The 19,402-nt window shown below is 47.8% G+C and overlaps 7 protein-coding genes across 7 annotated transcripts; 3 read left to right on the forward strand and 4 right to left on the reverse strand.

The window, feature by feature from the left end:
* Nucleotides 1-4,288: 4,288 nt before the first annotated feature.
* On the forward strand, nt 4,289-4,717 carry TRIREDRAFT_71123 (uncharacterized protein; the record flags this gene model as incomplete). Its single annotated transcript, XM_006969933.1, has 2 exons — nt 4,289-4,412; nt 4,476-4,717. 2 exons carry the CDS (start codon nt 4,289-4,291, stop codon nt 4,715-4,717), a joined length of 366 nt encoding a protein of 121 aa, XP_006969995.1.
* Nucleotides 4,718-5,344: 627 nt separating this feature from the next.
* Nucleotides 5,345-6,622, forward strand: TRIREDRAFT_6108 (uncharacterized protein; the record flags this gene model as incomplete). Its single annotated transcript, XM_006969934.1, has 3 exons — nt 5,345-5,741; nt 5,861-6,065; nt 6,172-6,622. 3 exons carry the CDS (start codon nt 5,345-5,347, stop codon nt 6,620-6,622), a joined length of 1,053 nt encoding a protein of 350 aa, XP_006969996.1.
* Nucleotides 6,623-6,903: 281 nt separating this feature from the next.
* On the reverse strand, nt 6,904-7,709 carry TRIREDRAFT_82662 (uncharacterized protein). The gene is made up of 2 exons (XM_006969938.1): nt 7,600-7,709; nt 6,904-7,533 (listed from the first exon to the last, which is right to left on the reverse strand). The coding sequence occupies exons 1-2, from the start codon at nt 7,658-7,660 to the stop codon at nt 7,178-7,180; spliced, it is 417 nt and encodes a 138-aa protein (XP_006970000.1). The 5' UTR covers nt 7,661-7,709; the 3' UTR covers nt 6,904-7,177.
* Nucleotides 7,710-10,982: 3,273 nt separating this feature from the next.
* TRIREDRAFT_112665 (uncharacterized protein) lies at nt 10,983-11,606 on the reverse strand (the record flags this gene model as incomplete). Its single annotated transcript, XM_006969939.1, has 1 exon — nt 10,983-11,606. The coding sequence occupies one exon, from the start codon at nt 11,604-11,606 to the stop codon at nt 10,983-10,985; it is 624 nt and encodes a 207-aa protein (XP_006970001.1).
* Nucleotides 11,607-12,511: 905 nt separating this feature from the next.
* On the forward strand, nt 12,512-13,939 carry TRIREDRAFT_82667 (homoserine kinase; the record flags this gene model as incomplete). Its single annotated transcript, XM_006969935.1, has 3 exons — nt 12,512-12,935; nt 13,022-13,320; nt 13,377-13,939. 3 exons carry the CDS (start codon nt 12,512-12,514, stop codon nt 13,731-13,733), a joined length of 1,080 nt encoding a protein of 359 aa, XP_006969997.1. The 3' UTR covers nt 13,734-13,939.
* A 277-nt stretch (nt 13,940-14,216) lies between these two features.
* On the reverse strand, nt 14,217-15,164 carry TRIREDRAFT_71117 (glycosyltransferase family 8; the record flags this gene model as incomplete). Its single annotated transcript, XM_006969940.1, has 1 exon — nt 14,217-15,164. A coding segment is annotated over one exon (948 nt), but the record flags the coding sequence as incomplete, so codon positions are not given.
* An 816-nt stretch (nt 15,165-15,980) lies between these two features.
* On the reverse strand, nt 15,981-17,829 carry TRIREDRAFT_112669 (uncharacterized protein; the record flags this gene model as incomplete). Its single annotated transcript, XM_006969941.1, has 2 exons — nt 15,981-17,537; nt 17,626-17,829. The coding sequence occupies 2 exons, from the start codon at nt 17,827-17,829 to the stop codon at nt 15,981-15,983; spliced, it is 1,761 nt and encodes a 586-aa protein (XP_006970003.1).
* Nucleotides 17,830-19,402: the final 1,573 nt, after the last annotated feature.

Consider the following 19,402-nt stretch of genomic DNA (forward strand, 5'->3'; position numbering starts at 1 on the left):
TGAGTGGTCCTCCTTTATAGTAATTATTATAAATTATAAAAAAAGTAAGTATTTTTAAACTTTAAAGCTTACTTTATAAAAAGATTTATAAAATAAAACCTCTTTAAATAATTAAAACTATTATAACTTTTATAATTAATATTTAATTAAGCTTAAAGCTATTTATTAAAATATTATTATTATTATTATCCTTAACTTATAAAACCTTATAATTAATATTAAAAATATAACCTTAGCTATACTTAAATAAGCTAAATTAAATTAAATAAATAAAATATATATAGCTAATTAATAATAATATTACTTTATAAAAGGTATTACTTAAGTTAATTATAAAGCCTTATATAAAGGAAAAATAAAGAAATTTATATTAATAATTAAGACTATTAAATAGTAAAAGTATAATAAATTTATAAAAAAATAACTAATCCTTATAATATTTATAACTCTTAAAGTTAAATAATAACTTAATAAAAGTATAAAGGTTTTTAAAAATTAAAATAATATTAAAAAAAAGTATAATTATAAAATTAAATAGTTTTTTATAATAAAAAAATAATATAATAGTTTAATTAAAAAATAAACTTAAAAACTAGTTATATTATTAAAAAATGCTATAATCTTTTATAATAAATAAGTATATAATTTAAAGCATTTTACTAATAGTAATCTTATAATAAAGGCATACTTAATTATTTAAGGAGATTAGCTTTAAAAAATAGACTATTTAATAAAAGAACTTTATATTATAATAGCTTATTTTATATTAATTAAAGTGTTTTATTTAATTATAGTAATTAATAATTTTAAATAATAGTAATTTAATACTATTATTATATTTTTTAATATTAATATTAAAAAAAAAGTTTATATATATTAATTATAAGGCTTTAATAATAAATTTAAAAAAGTTTATTATTTAAAAAAAGCTTTTTATAATAATTTAAAAGCTTTTTTATAATAGTTTAAAAAAGCTATATAGCTACTAGTTTATAGCCTAAGAAATGCAGGCTAGGGAGGTAATAATTAATAAGGAATAATAAGGCTAACTAAGCTAGAAATAGTAATAGTAATATATAAGAAGGGAGACGCTTCCTAACCTAGGTAGTAAAATTAAGTAAGTTAGTCCCTAAGACATAAGCCCCTAAAGTGCTTAACTAAGCTAGAACAGCTTAGTCTCTGCATAATTAAATAATATCTTAACTTATTTATATATAGCAGTCTTAATAGTTTACTAAGAAATAAATTCCCTATAAGACAGTTTAGCTAAGGAGAGGTAGTGTTTAGAGGTATATAATTTAACTATTAATAAACTAGCTATAATTAGATTTAAACTTTTAAAATTTAAACTTTATATTTTTAAATATAAAAATAATATTATTTTAATTTTATATATAAATAATATAATAATTATAGCCTTAAAGATATTAACTATTTATAATATAGTAATATAGCTAAAAAGTTTATTTAAAATTAAAAAATTAAAAAATATAGCTATTTTTTTAAAATTAAAAGTTTATAAAAATTAAAAAAATAAAATAATTATACTTAGCTAAGGTATTTATATTAAGAAAGTTATTATTAAATTTATTTTAATATTTTAAAATCTAGCTAAAACTTTATAACTACTTAAAAAAATAATTTCTTATAATTAAAAATAATAAAAAGTTATTATATTAGTAAAAGAATAGCTAAAATAAATTAAAAGCTTAAACTTTATTTTAATAAGTATAAAGCTTAATATTATATATATTATTTAAAAGCTTTATAAAGCTAATACTAATTTAATAAAATATTATAAGGAAATCTTAAAGCACTTTTTTTAATATTTTTAAGGTATAATTAACTTAAAAATTTAACTTAATAATAAATATAATATTAAAAACCTTAATTTAAGGGTTTATATTAATATAGCTTTTATAAATAACCTAGTTAAAAAATTTAATATAGCAGGTTATATTATATTAATTAATAATAAACTAGTTTATTAAAAAAGTAAAAAATAAATTATTATTATTATAAGTTTAATTAAAGCTAAATTTATAAACCTTACTTTAGTTAAAATATTAGCTATTTAAATTAAGAAAATCTTTAATAATTTAGACATTAAAAACTAAAAGCTTATAATTTTATATATTAATTTTTAAAATACTAAAATTATTATTCTTAATTAATATAATATAATATAAATAAAGTATATAAATATTTATTTTAAATATATTATTAATAAAATAAAATAAAAAGACTTTAAAATATAGTAAATTAGTATATAAAAAATAACTATAAATAGTTTAATAAAGCTACTTATAAAAATTAAGTATATTAAATTTATAAAGCTTTTAAAAATAGTTAATACTATTTAATAATAAAAATCTATTTTAAAATAATATATTTATTTAAATATTAAAGGTAATTATAATAAGTATACTAACTTTATTATCTTAGCTATACTTTATTTTTTATTTCCTTTTTTTTTATATTAATAAGGATTTAAACTATAATAAATTTATATTTAAAATAGTTTAAGAGTATTAGATTTATAATAAAAAGAAGTATAAGCCTTTTTATTTTTTTTAAATTATAAATATTTTAAAATAAGCAGCTACTTTAACTAGGTTTATTTTAAAAAGACTTTTATTATAAAAGGCATTTTATTTACTAATTAAAATAAATTTATCTTTTATACTTTTAATACTTTAAAATATAAGTATTTTTTTAAACCCTAATTATTATATTAATAGTATTAATATATTTTTTATAAAAAGGGTATTTTATTTAATAAATAAAAAGCTACTTAAAAGCTAAATAGTAAGCTTTTATTATTATATTAGCTATAGTTATAATTTTATTTTTATTTTAGTAATTTATTTTTATTTTAATTAAAGAAGCCTTATACTTTAGTAAATAAAAGTAACTTTTAAACTTTAATAACTAAAAAACCTTAATTTAATTTACTTACTTTTATTAATACTATTTCTTCTTAATTAAAAGAATAGTAGCTATTTTTTAAATTTATTTTATATTTTTTATATATAGTAAAATAGCCTATATTTTATAATTAGTAAGATGCTATTAATTTCCTAAGATATTATAATAGTATTATAGTATATTAGTTTTAAGGGGGATATATTAAGTAGTCCTTACTTTAATAACTTAAGACTACCTTATAATACTATAGGCCTTAGGCCTGTGATATATTTATAGCTGTTTATTTATTTTCCTTTCTCTTTCTCTTTAGCTAGTCTTCTATAGAAGAAGAGAGTTTACAGTTGCCCTTTGTCAGTATCTATGTAAGTATATGTATGAGCTGTGGTAGAGGTAGATGGGCTGACTGGGATTTTCAAGCTGGTTTTACCTGGCTAGCCGCTGCCTGTATAAAACGGCTCTGACTCGTGATAGTCCCTTGCATACATGTACGGGTACCTTATGATTCACTGGACCGATACAAGGCTGCGTGCTGGGTTGGGCTTCGTGACTGGGCCACATGGTAGGCCGCCCGGTCAGAGCAGCCCAAGCTGAAGCAGTGCATGGCAGAGAGCCAAGGCCAAGTCAAGGTGCCCAAAACTTTGAAATTTCCCATCTCTGTTTCGTAATCCTCAAACAGCTGCATCTCATGAGTTTTGAGCACGACAACCCGGCAGTAAACTGCTCTTACTGAGTTGCGATACCGTCGTTGTCGCCTAGACGGCTATACTTCGAAAGCAAGAAAGAAGGAGAAAACATGTCATTTCTCGCCCAGGTTCGAGATGGCCTGGCAAGCGCCCAGCTCGAGATCTCCAAGCATGTCAACGCGGCTGGCATTCATCGGGTCCTCGAGGATGCCCAGAGCAGTGTCCAAGCTGGCGCTGCAGGAATCAGCCACCTTCGAGTGAGGACATCCATACATGCTTCGTTGCACGCGTGAGAGAACTGACAGAAGGCTCCCTATGCGCAGTACCTTGCGACTGGATACGAAGCCCAAGCCACGATGAAGCAGCTGGGCAGCACCGACAACGCAACCGCAGGTCAAGACGACTGCTCGCACGTCGAAATCACAATGACTGGCGAAAAACAAGACACTTGCAAGGCGAGCACTGCCTTTCCGGGCGCTGATACCATGGGAGAGAAATGCACATGCAGATGCTCCTGCGACGATGGTCCTCAGAGCGGCAAGACGGACGAAGAAGGTTCCCACAACGGCTTCATGGGTGGCGCCCGACGAGTGAGTGTCCGCGTTACTCCTCAAATTGAGATCATGCCTGACTGTAGTAATCAAAAGCTCAAAGACGCTGCTTGGGAGAATCCCCTGATGGCTGCAGGAATCGCAGCCGCCGGAGCTGGCGCCTTGGTTGTCGCTGCTCCCGTGGTTGTGACCGCGCCTCTCATGGGCGTCGCTGGAGCGGCAGGCTTCACTCCCGCCGGAATAGCCGCATGTAAGTCTCTCTCTCTCTCCTACTATGGACTTCGATTCCCTGGCTCACTATATATTTTCCTAGCCTCTGTGGCGGCAGGCATCCAGGCGGGCATCGGAAGCGTTGGCGCCGGCGGCCTCTTCGCGACGGTGCAGAGCGCCGCCATGGGGGGATACGGAGCTGCGGTGCTGACGGGCGCTACTCAGGCTGCCGGAGTCACCATGGCCGGAGCAGGAGGGCTGGCGACGTTTATGGGCAGCAAGCAGAAGTGTGAGCAGTCCAGTGAAGAAGGGCCATCGGGCGAGAAGCCGTCGGAGGAGAAGTAGAGCCAAGCTTGTTGATGAACATCTCCATCTGACGATCGACTGCAAATGACTCGAGAATCAGCGGCCCGAGCCGGCAAAGTGGACAAGGGGGGGAACATTAGTAGCTCTGAGGAAGACACGGAGCCAAGATGGAGTCTGACGGTCCGGCTTGTTCTGGAGAAGAGAAAGCCTCGTGTTCCATTTACATGGTCTGATATCCTTCTTAGTTGCCTTCAATTGACTTGATTGCCTCTCCACAAAGCCATTCCCATGGATTCAATTCAGCAATACAAGCCTGATGATGAAGCCAACACACACTCTTAATGCCGACCCGTAATCTTCAGCGGCCGGATCCCCTGCTCCAACGCTTCTTCAACAAAGGCGCTCCTTTGGGAAAAGATGCCGGTATTGCGACCCTGACCAACACACAACTAACCGTGTATGTAAATGATACTGACTAATTGGAGAACTGACGCTGCAGGTCCTTCGGCGAAATCCTCTTCATTTTGCCGGATCCTGACAGAGTTACAGTGAACGAACGAGCGAGCGAGCGAGCAGTTTCGCCGCATCACCGCCTGCGTCATCCCATCTCTGCTTCTCCAGCTATCTCTTAGACAAATGTCTAACGCAGAAAAGGCAATCAACACAATGGACAAGGCCGGCGAAGCCGCAGCCAAGGAGCCTCGCGCAGGCGCACCGCTCGACGACGCAGAGCCGGCAGCCATAGAGGCGGACGACGAGGCTGCAGCCAGCAGCAGCAGCAGCAGCAGCGACGACGCCGGCTACGAGTCGGACCTGGCGTCGCGGACGTCGACGTCGGTGTGCAGCAGCGTGCGCGACTACGAGTTTGAGAACAACCGGCGGTACCACCGCTTCCAGGAGGGCCGGTACCAGTTCCCCAACGACGACCTCGAGCAGGAGAGGGAGGACATGAAGCATGCCATGGTGGTGCACCTGTGCGATGGCAAGCTGCACTATGCGCCGCTGGACAGTCCGCAGCGGATATTGGATGTTGGGACGGGGACGGGCATCTGGGCCATTGATAGTGAGTCGACTTGACTATGAAGAAGTCATTGAGCTGGATATCAAAATGATATATATGGCGCGGAAGGGGAAGCTCATGGGGAATGTGTGCATCAACTGATGTTTGGGTATATCAAACAGTGGGAGACGAGTATCCTGGCGCAGAAATCACGGGCATCGACCTCAGTCCGATCCAGCCTCAGTGGGTGCCGCCCAACGTCCGCTTCATGGTGGACGATGCCGAGGCGGACTGGGTGATTCCGCCCAACTCGCTCGACTACATTCATATCCGACACATGACCTCTTCGATCCGCGACTGGCCGGCGCTGTTGTCGCGGGCTTACAAGTGAGTCCCCCCCTTCGCCCCCCCCAGTACAGGCACAACAGATACCGCCTCAAGAGAAAAGGTGCTTTTGTTAAAATCCAAGTTTTCCCCCTCTCCCCCCTTTTAGAGCCCTAAAGCCAGGCGGCTGGATCGAGCTCCAAGACCTCCAGTTCCAAGTAAAGTGCGACGACGGCACCGTCCGCGCAGACAACAAGCTCCAGGACTTCTTCCAGACCATGGTCCGCGCCCTCGAAAAGTTCAGCGTCGACCTCCTCGCCATGCGGCACAACAGGCAAAAGGTCCTCGACGCCGGCTTCGTCGACGTCGCCGAGACGCCCTTCAAGGTGCCCATCGGCGTGTGGCCGCGGGACCCCAAGATGAAGATGATTGGGCTGTACAACCGGAGCATGATGCTCGACGCGCTGTACGGCGTCGCCGTGAGGCCCTTTACGAGGGGTCTTGGGTGGACGCTCGAGGAGGTGGAGGTGTATCTGGTGGATGTGAGGAGGGATCTGATGGATGCGAGTCAGCATGGCTACACGCCGTTTCATGTGGTCACAGGGCGGAAGCCGGGATGAAGAGAGATGGAAGATGTAGGGAGGGAGGGGGGTTATTCAAGCATAAGGTACGATGTTTACGATGGCATATTGCAGCATGCTGAAGCAGCTTCAAAGACTGCGATGACATCAATTGCAACCCAAAAGTACATTCGATGCAAGAGGACCAGTCGACTTGTTGATACGAAGCCAAGCACACCATGACCCCCATGGTTATGCATCCACGTCGATCAGCTTACTTAGAATCATTCCGCCTCGTCCGCTTCTCAACATATCAACAAGTCACAAGCTTTCGTCAAAGGCTAATGATACCCGGTGAGGGTGCTGTGTATTTCATAATATCTGCCGTATAGGTCGTCTGTTCTTCATACCTCATGCTCGTTAAACATTCCATGCATCTCCATCTCCATCACCATCGTGTAATTCTCCTCCCATCTTCAAAACACTATAAAAAGGAAAGTGAAAGCAAAGCCCAAGCCCAATGCAAATCCCGCCGACAATGCAATGCAACAGCCAACTAAAGAGTATGGCTTCTTAACAACAGAAAAGAAAAGAAAGCGTAGAAGCCGCACAGACTTAGAGACCGCAGTTGCTGACCGCAACCTGGGTCGCCGTAGCATCCACGCGTCCCAGCTGCACAGCCTGGCCACCCGTCAGGGCGTTCATGGCGTCGAGCGCAATGTTGAAGCCGGCGGCGGCGTGGTCAATGGCCAGGACGTAGATGGTGTGGCCGCTGTACGAGAGCTTCCAGCAGGTGCCGCAGGCGGCCGAGTTCCAGCCCCCGACGGCGGCGGCGCCTCCGATGTAGGGGAACTTGGGGATCTGGCCCTGCGTCTGCCAGTGGTAGCGGGTGATGAGGCCGTTGGGGCCGTCGGAGCAGGAGACGGCTGTCAGGGAACGAGAGCCGTCGTCGTAGCCGGTGTCGTAGGAGACTGTGGAGAGAGAGATGGCATGTTAGTGATGAGATGGAATGAGGAGATGGTGGAGAGTCTTCGTACCCGTATCAGCCGTGGCGGCGGCAGCGAAGAAGGCGAGCTTGAAGAGGTTGGACAGTTGCATCTTGGCGGTTATGGAATGGAGATGTTGTGATCAACGTAAGTCGACTTTGGAAGTGAATGTTGGAAAACAAGCGATGAGGCTGAAGACCGAAGAGTGAGCTGATGTTTGGGAGTGTAGTAGAGTTGAGAACGGCAGTGGATGATGTAGAACAAAGGCTTTCTTCTCGAGACGAGGTCAAGCCCTCTCTTTATACTTACACGAAGCAACCACAACCGCATCCATGACCGCCTCCAGCTTTCCCTCATCGAGCCTCGTGAGATTCTTCGCCTTCTAACCATCCCCCCTTCCCGATGCATCGTAGCATCCAGCCATCGCCAAGTCTCTCCTTCTCGTATGGATACCTGCATGCTTGTACAATACCTACCTACCTACCTACCAGGTACATACATGGACAGCCCATAACTGCAGTACCAGAAAGAGGGCTTAGACCGGGAAGCAAAAAGAAAGGATGGAACCTGGAGACTAAACAACAAAGCAACAGGGGAGCAGATGCAACTGACTCGTCATTGCAGACAAGGCTCAGGCGAGCTTCCAGGCTCTGCTGCTCGTGTCCGATCATCTGATGGCGATGGCTGGTCGGTCCACAGCTAGCGACCTGGGACAGCTCATCCCTGCTCTCTCTCTCTCTTTCTCTCCACTTGGTCCAGCAAACCACTGAGATGGGCACCAGCATTGACATTGTTTTTAAGCATCGAGGTAGGATAGACACGATGTGCAAAGTACTCTTCAAACAACTCATACAGCTTTCATGGTCACGATAACTGGCGATTGTGATTCTTCATTCAGCTTCATGTAACAGCAGAACAAACGACCTAATACCGACTTGAAGTAAGACAAACAACCTCCCGCCGCTTCGGTACGTGGTACAGGTACCCCGGCACGGGCCACTTCCTCGCGGTGACACAAGTCACCTGTACGAGCCCCGGGCCTCTCGAGTCCGGTTTTGGTGTTGCCATTCTCACTCTTCGGAGCATGCGGAGGGATGATGGAACGTCGACCCTTTTGTGCAAAGCCTGATGATCGACGTACGAGTGCCGGCAAGTCTACTTTATTAATAGTATCTTGTTACAAGCTGTCCAATCATGATGGATCAATGAGCTAGAACATCCGTCAATGGAGCTCGTATTTGCTGCTTGTTGCATGAACAATGGCTGCACACAGCGTCCCATCCTTTCGCTGTTAGCCTACCTTACTTCTTCTACTCATCAGCATACGAAGCATAAACAACCTTCTTTAACTCAATTGTCATTCGAACAAACAAAATCAACCATACAGTTTACCTACTATCCAAGCCCCTCCTCAAAATCTTCATGAACTCACCAACACCAGCAACAGAAACTGGTAGAACCAAGAGAAAAGACCCCCCAACTTCTCCTCCCGGACCATCGGGTCATTTTCCCCCTCGGCTCACACACACACACCCAGCCCAGTTCAACCTGGCTTTTCCCCAGACGCGGGACCCTGGACGCACTCCCCCCAATCGCCACAAAGCCGCGATTTAGTGCCAGCAATTGCCGATCCGGCTCGTATTGAACATGTTGATGACGCAGTGCTGCCGGCCAGGTGATGCGGCGTGTACGAGAAATGGGCGGGCTGGCGGTACATACGGGCTGCATTCGGGCTGACTTGCTGCGTGTATGTATGTACATTGTATGTATGTCCTGTAGGTGAAGCCCAACGAGGGGCTCAGTTTGAAGGAGGAGGAAGAGAATACGCTTTTGATTTTGTTCCTCTATCCGGACTCTGCCTCTTCGAGTTGTAATCTTCAGATCCTGTGAGAAAGCTGCGTAACTGCGACTCGATGGATCATAAGCGGCATGTAGGGATGCCAGATCTCACAACTTGGGGCAATGCATATGTGACGGGAATTTTTATCTATTATTCTGGGTATGTATCCTTGGGGCTCTATGTTTGCTTTGCAATCACACTGCCTTCTCATGGTTTGCTGCGGTTGATTGCTCCAGAGCCGTGATTGCCTAGAGTTGCTTGTATGTACCAAGAAGACTCTTTCAACAGCCCCTGGAAAGGGATTCGAGCAGAAAAGACTCTAGTACGCTGTCGCAGCCATTGTAAAAATGTCTCTTCTACTGCTCCATCCCAGAGTCCCCATGCTTGGAAGCGCATGTGCGCAGCCGAGACATTCTGGCTTACACGCCCCGTGATGGCGTATACCAGCATATACGAGCAAAACAATCCTCCTCCTCCCCCAAAAACGACAAACGGACAACGCAAACACCAGGCAATTCCACTCGAGTGCCCAACAGGAATCAATCATCATCCACCTTCCAGCAGCCATCGAGGTCAGCCGCAGCGGAGTATGTAGTAACGTCAGAAATGTCCCGACAACGGCCGCTGCGGCCGACGATTTCGACCCGAGAAGTCTACACACATACTACCTGGACCCCCGGCACAAAAAGTACGAGTCTTTTTTTTTTTTTTTTTTTTTTTTTTTTTTTTTTTGCCGGCTTATGGCGATCGTTTTCTCTAGCGGCTGACGGGATGTTGTAAGTAATTCAGATCGTGCCAAGAACCTTTGTAGCCTGATTTGCAATTGTTGAAGCTTGATAATATGTAACAAGAGCCAAGAGGGGGAAAGACGCAATGTATGCACAGGTAAGGCAGTGGGCATGACTTTGCATAACAGGCATTCGGGTCGGAAGCACCTTTGCCTGCTGCATCGGGATGTAATAATTCCCCGGGGAATTTGTATCTCTTCCAAGACAATTGTCGTACGAAGAATCGACCTCCCCCTGTCTTTCCTCTTGCCGTTATAAGGCGGCCGCACGCACAACAGCCTCCCTCGTATGTCCTACCAATATTTCCCAACAACGAAGACATGATTAGGTAGGGCAGACATTGTCATCTAATACACATGCCAAGTCTTTCACGGGACGTCGCCTTGTTGGACGCCGGCTTCCGTGTCTTTCCAGGGGATGTCCCAACACCGCCATGATGCGGTGTTTAGGCTCCACGGACCGGTGATGCACGATGTAGGAGCCGGCATTGACCTCGATGGGGCCCGAGAATACGAAGTGCATCGCCGACGCGTTGGATGCATCACCGATTCGATGGTGTACCATGGAATCATCTGGAGAGTGCAGAGAACCTCGTATACAACTCATTCCATGGTCACACTGCCATCATAGACGTCTGGGAATGTCTATCGTCGCCCATATACAGAGCCCAAAGAGGTTCAGCTTGAGAGGTTGCTATCATTGGCCAATTCCATGGAGCAGCAGTGCACCGTCTTGCCCATCATATGCTGTCCATCTCTATTCCAAAGACTTCCAGTCTTCTCCAACTCTAGGGTTGTCGCCGTCTTTCAAACCTGAGGCTCCTCGCCATCTCCCCAAAACGGAAACTCTTGTCCCTCCAACTTCTTCATCCCAGGCAACACAAGCACAACAAACCTGTTCCCGTTCATCGTAACCCAGCCGCCATCGACCAAGCCCAGCCTCCGCGCCATCTTCACCGACGGGACGTTTGCTTCGTTGGTCACGATGCAAATCTCCTTGATGCCAAACTCGTCCGTAAAGTACTTGAGGACCCTCCCCACCGCCTCGGTGCCGTAGCGCTGGTTGCGATACTCTGGTCTCAGCATGTAGCCCAGATCCAGCGGGACAGCGGGCGTGCGGCGACAGAGGTTCAGCACGCCGATGCGCGGTCCGTTGGGGTCACTGCCTATACGCACAATGTAGATGCCGGCGTCTTTCGAGAGGCGGCCGTGGGTGTCGGATGGCTTGGGCATGATGGACCAGGTGAGGCGGCGGATGTCTTGGGCGGTCCAGTCGCCGCCTGAGGGGGCCGAGCCGGGAGGCATTTCCTGGTTGAACATCATGACGACAAAGTCCATGTCGTCCTTGTTCTCCATGTCAAAGAGGGTCAGGGTAAGACGCTCGGAATGGAGGACGGGGGAGAAGAGAGCTTCGGGCTGTAGAGAAGCCATGATGGGCGGCAGGAGAGTGCGATTGATTCTGTCGGTCTTCTCTTAGGGGAGCAGCGACAGAATCTGTGCATTCGTTGTGCAAGATTCTCTCCAAGAGTCTTAAGTAGATGAGCATCTTCAGCGTAAGACATCTCAACGGCCAGGTATTCTATTCTAGGGCTGATTATGCGGATAGCATCAATAAGCACTACGCCATATATGAGCTTCCAGGACCACATACTGAAGTGTAGTGTGACTAATGATCAGAGTTATAACAGCAATGGCCAAGAAGACACGACAAAAGATCCAACCCTATATATCTGTAGTGCTGATCTGACGCATGTTCGAGTCCAGCTTGTAGGTTGAAATGGCTGAATTGAAGCTTGCGTCTATATAAACAGATGCATGTAAAGCTGCCTGCTGACAGGTTGGCAAGATGACCCCTTCAATAGCTGAGAGATTATCATTTCATGGTCTACAATCAAGCTTCGATTTTTATCCTTCAATCCCTGATTTTCTATCACATCGAGTATTTCTAGCCCCCCGCCTTCTCATAGATCTCCTGTTCAAGGTTCCATTTACTACCTAGTAGCTGTCATGAAGCTGAAGACGATCGACTGGCGATAATAATAGAGGGGTCGCCCTCTGATAAGCCCCGCTATCGACGCATCAACGCTCGCAGCTCCGGTTATCGGTCCCAAATCGTGGCGCCATGACCAGTTTCGTTTTCTTTCACACATTCAACAAGCCAGCCAGGGCCTCAGGTCGACCAGCCAATTCAACATCCATTGGCGAGCAACAACTCTCGAAACCGCCGTCTCTGTCGTCCATCGTCCATCGTCCATCGTCTCTTTTTCCCCCCAACGATTATTGAGAAGCAGTCGAGACGAAAGCACCTCTCCTCTACACCACCCGCCACCAACACGATGGAGTCCTTCGTGATCAAGACGCCCTGCTCCAGCGCCAACATTGGCCCCGGCTTCGATGTCATCGGCCTCGCGCTCTCCGTCTACCTCGAGCTGCACGTCACCATCGACCGCTCCAAGCCCACGTCCGAGCACCCGCTCAACTGCAGGGTCACGTACGAGGGCCAGGGCGAGGACTCGGGCGACATCAGCCTCGACCCGCAGACCAACCTCATCACCCGCGTCGCGCTCTACGTCCTGCGATGCCACGACCAGCGCAGCTTCCCCGTCGAGACGCACGTCCACATCAAGAACCCGATTCCGCTGGGCAGGGGGCTGGGAAGCTCTGGAGCGGCCGTCGTGGCGGGAGTGATGCTGGGCAAGGAGGTTGGCGGGCTGCACCACTTGGACCAGGACCGGCTGTTTGACTATTGCTTGATGATTGGTGTGTGTCCCCTTATTATAAGCTGCTGCAGGCTCCCGATATCTTTCAAATGTTTATGCGCGCTCACAATACGTGTTCTCCCACAGAGAGACACCCTGACAATGTCGGCGCCGCCCTCTTTGGCGGCTTCGTCGGCACCTATCTGATGCCATTGAAGCCCGAGGATGCCTCCCGAGTCGAGATCCCCCTCAGCGAAGTCCTACCCGCGCCCGCAGGAGGCGTCGACACCGGCAAGCGGCCCCCGGAGCCTCCCCACGGCATCGGCCACCACATCAAGTTTCCCTGGAACAAGGAGATCAAGGCCGTTGCCATCATCCCCGACTTTGTTGTTCCCACGCACGACGCCCGAGCTGTCCTGCCGCCACACTACCAGCGCACCGACGTGGTAGGTATTCCGGCGTACAACATCACTTGTTGTCAAATGCTGACTCTGTCCCTTAGGTTTTCAACCTGCAGCGGATAGCCCTGCTGCCCGTTGCTCTCGGCCAATCGCCTCCCGACCCGGAGCTCATCAACCTGGCCATGCAGGACAGAGTCCACCAGCCCTACCGCCAGACTCTGATCCCCGGCCTGTGCCAGATTGTCGAGTCCATGTCACCAAAGACTCACCCGGGATTCCTCGGCGTCTGCCTCTCGGGCGCCGGCCCCACCATCCTGGCCCTCGCCGTGTCCAACTTTGAGGACATTGCCAATGAGATTATTGCGACTCTGAGGAAACACAACGAAAACAAGGATCTGGCCTGCCAGTGGCTGGTCCTGGAACCGGCGGAGGGAACCCACGTGGTTCGATCTGGCTGAAGACGGGAGATGATGACTGTCTGTGAAGGTGTTTCGGTAACTCTCCTCCTCATTGGATTTGGTATGGGCGTTTGGGAAGAAGGTCGATAAAGTAAAATTGATAGATAGAATGCAGAGGCACGCGAGGCTTTGTCAATGGATTCTGCTGGACGGCCCCGCGACTTGCGTCGAGTTGTGAGTTCAATATTACCGTAAATTCATATGGTACCTACAGGTAGTATTTGTAGTGTACGTCCTCGTTGTCTATTGCATGGATTGCCTGTCTACAGAAAGCATCCTCTATATGTAACAAACTGCTCAGGCACATTATAGCCAAACCATAGGTAGGTGTAGCCAGCCAGAATGGAGTGTCGTCTGTCCAAAGCCAAGACCAAGGTACCTTATATATATACAATCAATTTCATCAAAGTCTGCGACATGTGCAACCCTTCCTCCTCCTTTCTTCTCATCCTTCTTTTATCTCAGTTGCAAAATTTTTTCCTCTCAAAAGTCATCATCAATGCCAGCCGCCCTCTCAGCAGCCTTCCTCTGGCGATTCGCATCATACCACCACTTATGCGACTCGTCGCTCCCCGTCCACTCGCCCTTCTCCCCAATCTCGTCCCACGGCTTCGGGCTCAAGATGTAATGCACGTTCTTGACCTCGTCGTCCCTCCAGATCTGATGATGCACGCCCTTCCAGCGCATCGTCTTGAGCGCGTTGTACGTGTACGGCAGCGGGACCCAGCGGCCGCGGTACAGGTCCGACAGCAGCGACTGGTCCGCAAAGTCCATGTTGGCCGCGTCGGCCTCCATGTGCGCGACAATCTGCTCGTAGAGCGCCTCGGACGGGTTGACGACCTGCAGGCCGCCGTTCATGAAGCCGAGCGGGCCGGCGGACGGATCCGGGGCGACGGTCTGCGCCGTCTCGGGGTCGTCGTGCTGCGACGTGAAGGCGCAGTTGGCGGGGATCCAGTCGCGCGGGTAGTGAGGCTTGCGCAGGGGGTTGCACACGCAGGCGTGGCCCGCGGCGAAGACGCGCCTGCTGGACGAGGAGGAGGCATCACCAGAGGCGGAGGCGGAGGCGGCGAGACTCGGGGGGTCGAGGTCGAGGTCCATGAGCTCGTCCATGTTGCGCCGGACGAGCATGTCGGAGTCGAGCTGGACGATGCGCGCGTACTGCGTCAGGCTAAAGGGCACGAGCTTGCTCCAGCAGTCGTAGAAGCGCGGGTCGTTGGAGTAGTCCTTGCCGGCGGATGGCACGAGGTAGTCGATGCGCTGGGAGGCGATGCCGCGGGCGGCGAGCGCGGCGTGGCCGGACGGCGGGAAGGCGTCGGTGTAGAGGGCGACGAGCGGGTATTTGGAGCCGACGGCGCGGAGGGAGTGGTTGAGGGTGAGGAGGCCGGGGAGGTAGTCGAGGTTGGTGATGAGCGTTGTCCAGACTGGAGGGGAGGGGGTTTGGGAGTTAGACGTGACGATGTTTGATGGTGTTGAGGAGAGGAGAGGAGAGAGACTTGCCTTTGTCTGAGTCGACGGCTCGTTTCTTGTCGGACATGGCAGGATGGTGGATTTGGATATTTGGTGATATGAGTAGAAGAAGATGAAGAGGAATGTCAGATTGACGCTGAATGAGCAAAACGAGCAAAATCAAAGAAGCGTGGTGGGAGCAATTGCAGTTGGCGCAAAGCAACGAGGTTGGTGATGGTTTATCCTGCAAGCCATAGCAGGTATATTATCAATACTACAGGTGGGGTAGCCTTATTTGGAGAGGGAGAGAAACTTGTCAATGATGCCATTGACTGAGGCGCCCTAAAAAGAGAGAAACGAGCAAGAGACCCCCGAGACTAAAGGGAGACTAAGACTAGGCTGAGATGATCTCAAGGGAACTAAGGTAGCATCTCAGACAGGGTGTGTGAGTGGAGATGCGGGCTTGTGGGCGTTTGCATGTGGTTGAGATCTGAGGCTCAAGAGGAGATGAAGGTGAGGGTGACAAAGGGCATATCATGTCACTCATGGACGGTTGAGCACGAGCACTATATTTTCAAAGAAGGACTGCTTTTTAAAAAAAGAAAAGGAAAAGAGAGAGAAGTTAAAGAACCAGACAAGGTAGTAGAAGAGAAAGTGGTAGTAGAAGCGCCACTTATACCAAAAGTGGCCCAGATAAGCTCAACGAGTGGTTGTAATCCCCCCCCCCCCCCGGCGTCTCCCCTTTCAAGCCCTACGACCACAAGATTGGCCCTCCTTATGCTTGCTTGCTTGCTTTCTTCTTCAAGACTCATAGCCCAGCCCCGAATCGCTCCACGAGCTCGAGCTCTCAGACATAATCTCCGAACCCTCTTCGGCCTCGTCCCCCTCCTCTTCCTCTTCAGCCTCCTCCTCCTCCTCCTCCTCCTCAGGCGGGCTATCACACGCTATAGGGTACGGGGGAACGTATTCCCAGCGTCTATCCATGTCCATGGGATGAAACTCGAGATTGTTATCGGCGGCATGGGACTGGCCATTGGCCTGAGTCTGGAGGGGATGGTGGTGATGGTGATGGTGGTGGTGGTGATGATGATGGGGATTGGCCCTGTTGGCGTCGTTGACACCGTTCCTATTCCGAGCATCACCAACGCCCCAGATGTTCCAGGTTTCGGTGAGAGAAGTCTGTTGCGAGGCTGGCATCGGGCGGGTGCTCGACACGGGGAAGAAGCTTGGTGCAATGGGGCTGAGGGGCTTGTAGGGGGCGAGCCTGGCCGCGACGGAGATGGGCGTCAGGATGGAAGCGGTGATGGAGGTTGGGGTCCAGGACGGGAGCGAACGCGGGGTGTTGCAGCAGCTTTCGAGACAGCACTGGCCAAGGGGGTGGCTCTCGGGGGTTTGATGTTGAGGTTGAACTTGGGGTTGAGGTGGTTGAGCTTGAGATTGAAGCGGTTGACCTTGAGATTGAAGCGGTTGACCTTGAGATTGAAGCGGTGGAACTCGCCGAGCTCGTCTTGTACGGGCTGGAACGGGGGGTAAATGTGGTGGCTGAAGAAGCATTGCATCTATCGGAGCCGGAGGCAAGTCATCCAGACTGCTCTTGATCGGCGGCAGGTGTGTGTACTGCTCGGGAACAGGCAGTCCTGGCGCCGGCGACTCTCGAGGACTAGGCGTAGACGAGCCATCGAGATACCCGCACGAGTCGGAATCGTTAAACTGCGTACGGCCGGCCTGTCCAACGCCATCAGGCTCCAGACTCTTGGGCCACAAGCGAGCCATCACCTCCCTCGCCGACGCCCTCAGCGTCGGATTCTGCTGCGCCATGCCCTCCAGCTCAGGCATATGCACCCCGGCCTCGACGACGTCGCGAAACGCCAGCACGAGCCCCTTGCGGACGAGGTCATCCTCCGACAGCCTCCCGCAGGAAACAGCCATCGTGACAAAGAGTGACCACACATCCTGCTTGGGCCCCAGCGGATACGACCTGCTGAACGTCTCGGGCGCCTTGTACACGGCGACAGCAGCCGGAGTAGGAGAAGCAGCATGCTGGCAAGGCGGCGGAGGAGCCTCGTACGTGCCCTCTGCGTAGGCGAAATCGACGAGCTGGAAGAAGAAGCGGCCGTAGCGGGTGACTGTCTCGACGAGGACGTTGGTGGGCTTGATGTTGCCGTGGGAGATGCCCTCTCGCTCGAGGAAGTCGATGGCGGAGAGCATCTGGACGGTCAGGGTATGGAAGGCGGATGTTTCGTCGACGAGGTCGTAGTGAATGGGCATGATGGTGGTGATGTTGCCTCTCCCCAGGGGGGTGACGATGAGGGTCATGTGCGGCCTCAGAAGAGCGTACAGGAGAGGCGTGATATGGCGCTTCGCGAATTCAAAAAAACAGTTTCAGTCTCTTTGGTCTATAAGATGGGAAGAAGGGGAGATGGAGATGTTTGAGTTCATGGCTCACATGGGTGCGGCTCCTGAGGGCGATGATTTCCTTCTTTAGGCGCTCTTGCTGCGAGGGAGTAGAGGCGCCAATCTTCTTGACGGCGACCATGTGCTGTAGCTTCTCGTCAAAGGAGCTGTAGACGCTTCCTTGGGTTCCGGATCCGAGGAGCAGGAGGCCGCGGAAGCCGTCTGCCTGGAGGTTGGGTCTGCATTCGTTGGCCATGGTGAAATTGATTTGTTCAAACAGTGAGAAAGAAGAGAGAGGAAAGCATAAGACGGATTCCCAAGATGTTTTCGAATGAGCAGATTGGAATAGGGGCCTGCTTTAATAAATCACAGATACTACTCCCAGAGTCGAGAAACGCAAAATGCAGATATTAGTAGTATATTCCATGATTGGACAGTAATACCGTTCTGCTCCAGAAACCCATCATGGTTGTGAGACATGGCACATCAGTGACAGGGGGCTCTTTGCATCGCTCTTATGCAGTTTGATCATCTTTTGCTGCAGAGCTGGTGGTGAGAAGAAGCAAAGAAGATGCAGTTTGTGTGTGACGGCTGAAAGATGGCTGCGGCTCCATGGGTAAGAGACATGACCGGGGACCAGATCGGGCCACCCAGTCACATTGGCACTCGTGCCAACGAGGCTCGACATTGCTCTTCCCGTGGGGTTATCTGCGGCTCAAATACAGGATTTGATACCATGGCTACTCTTTCTCTCCCTCTCTCTCTCACTCTCTCTCTCTCACTCTATCTCTATCTCTCGCGTTACTCTCATACGTACATAAGCGTCCGCGAGCTTGTATTGGTCATTCACGTTATCACGGACGCGGAAATCTGGCTCGAGACAGCTCCATCGCATGTCACACTTGGCTGCACGGCGGACGCAAGCCGCACAGCAGCATGTTGCAGCTTCCAAAGCCACCGCGGCGTGATTGGGCGTGGCGACTTTCACCGAATGCAAGGGAGGGTTGGGCTGAACTGAAGAAAGAAGAAGAAAGAAGGCCAAGGAGACATTCATCCACCCCGCTTGGAGGAGGCCCGTCCCCGAGAGATCGGTCGATTCAGGTGTTGGGATGTCGTTGATGCCGCAGCCCATACAAGTATGCTTGGGTCGAGTTTGAGTCATCTGATATAGGAGTGATCCTCAAAGTTGGACTATTGAAGCAACGGGCAGCATCATTGATGTTGAGATCAAAGGCATGAGGCATAGGTATTGCGTCGACAAGGAACAGGTGAATGTGTGTCACAAGGACCTGCACTGGCCCTCTCAGCCGCACTGACATGGATATACATGAAGGTCTCGCCCTCTGCTTTCTCTTTCCTATCTCTTCGCGTCTTCCTTCTCTCATCTCACCAGGTCAGTTGTTTGCTACTGCAACAGCAACGGGCCTCCTTCTCCGTGCATAGGTGGATGGGCTGCGCTCAGGCAATACTTGTGGTGGAGTCCTTGTCTCTTGGGCTGAAGAGGGTACTCTGGAGAAGGAGATAAGAGAAAGGATGAGAGCTGAGAGACGAGGGGGGGGAGAAGGTTGCTTGACACGATCCTCACCGGTCTGGATGGCACCCAGGTAGGTCAATGTCTCCGATGAAATGAGGCGCCGTGATTCAGCGTTACGAAGTACTAGTTTATAGGGCAAGATGACGACAGCGCTGCATCTGTTCTCTTCGATCAACTTCTTGCATGTGGCATCGTTATGAGTGTGATTTTGTCAGAGATGTGCCCTCCGGAGTTATGCAGGTAGGCTGTAGTGACGCCTTATGAAATGCATCAATGACCTGGACACCAAAGTGAA

Source organism: Trichoderma reesei (genome assembly GCF_000167675.1).
Source record: "Trichoderma reesei QM6a unplaced genomic scaffold TRIREscaffold_54, whole genome shotgun sequence".
NCBI lineage: Eukaryota > Fungi > Ascomycota > Sordariomycetes > Hypocreales > Hypocreaceae > Trichoderma > Trichoderma reesei.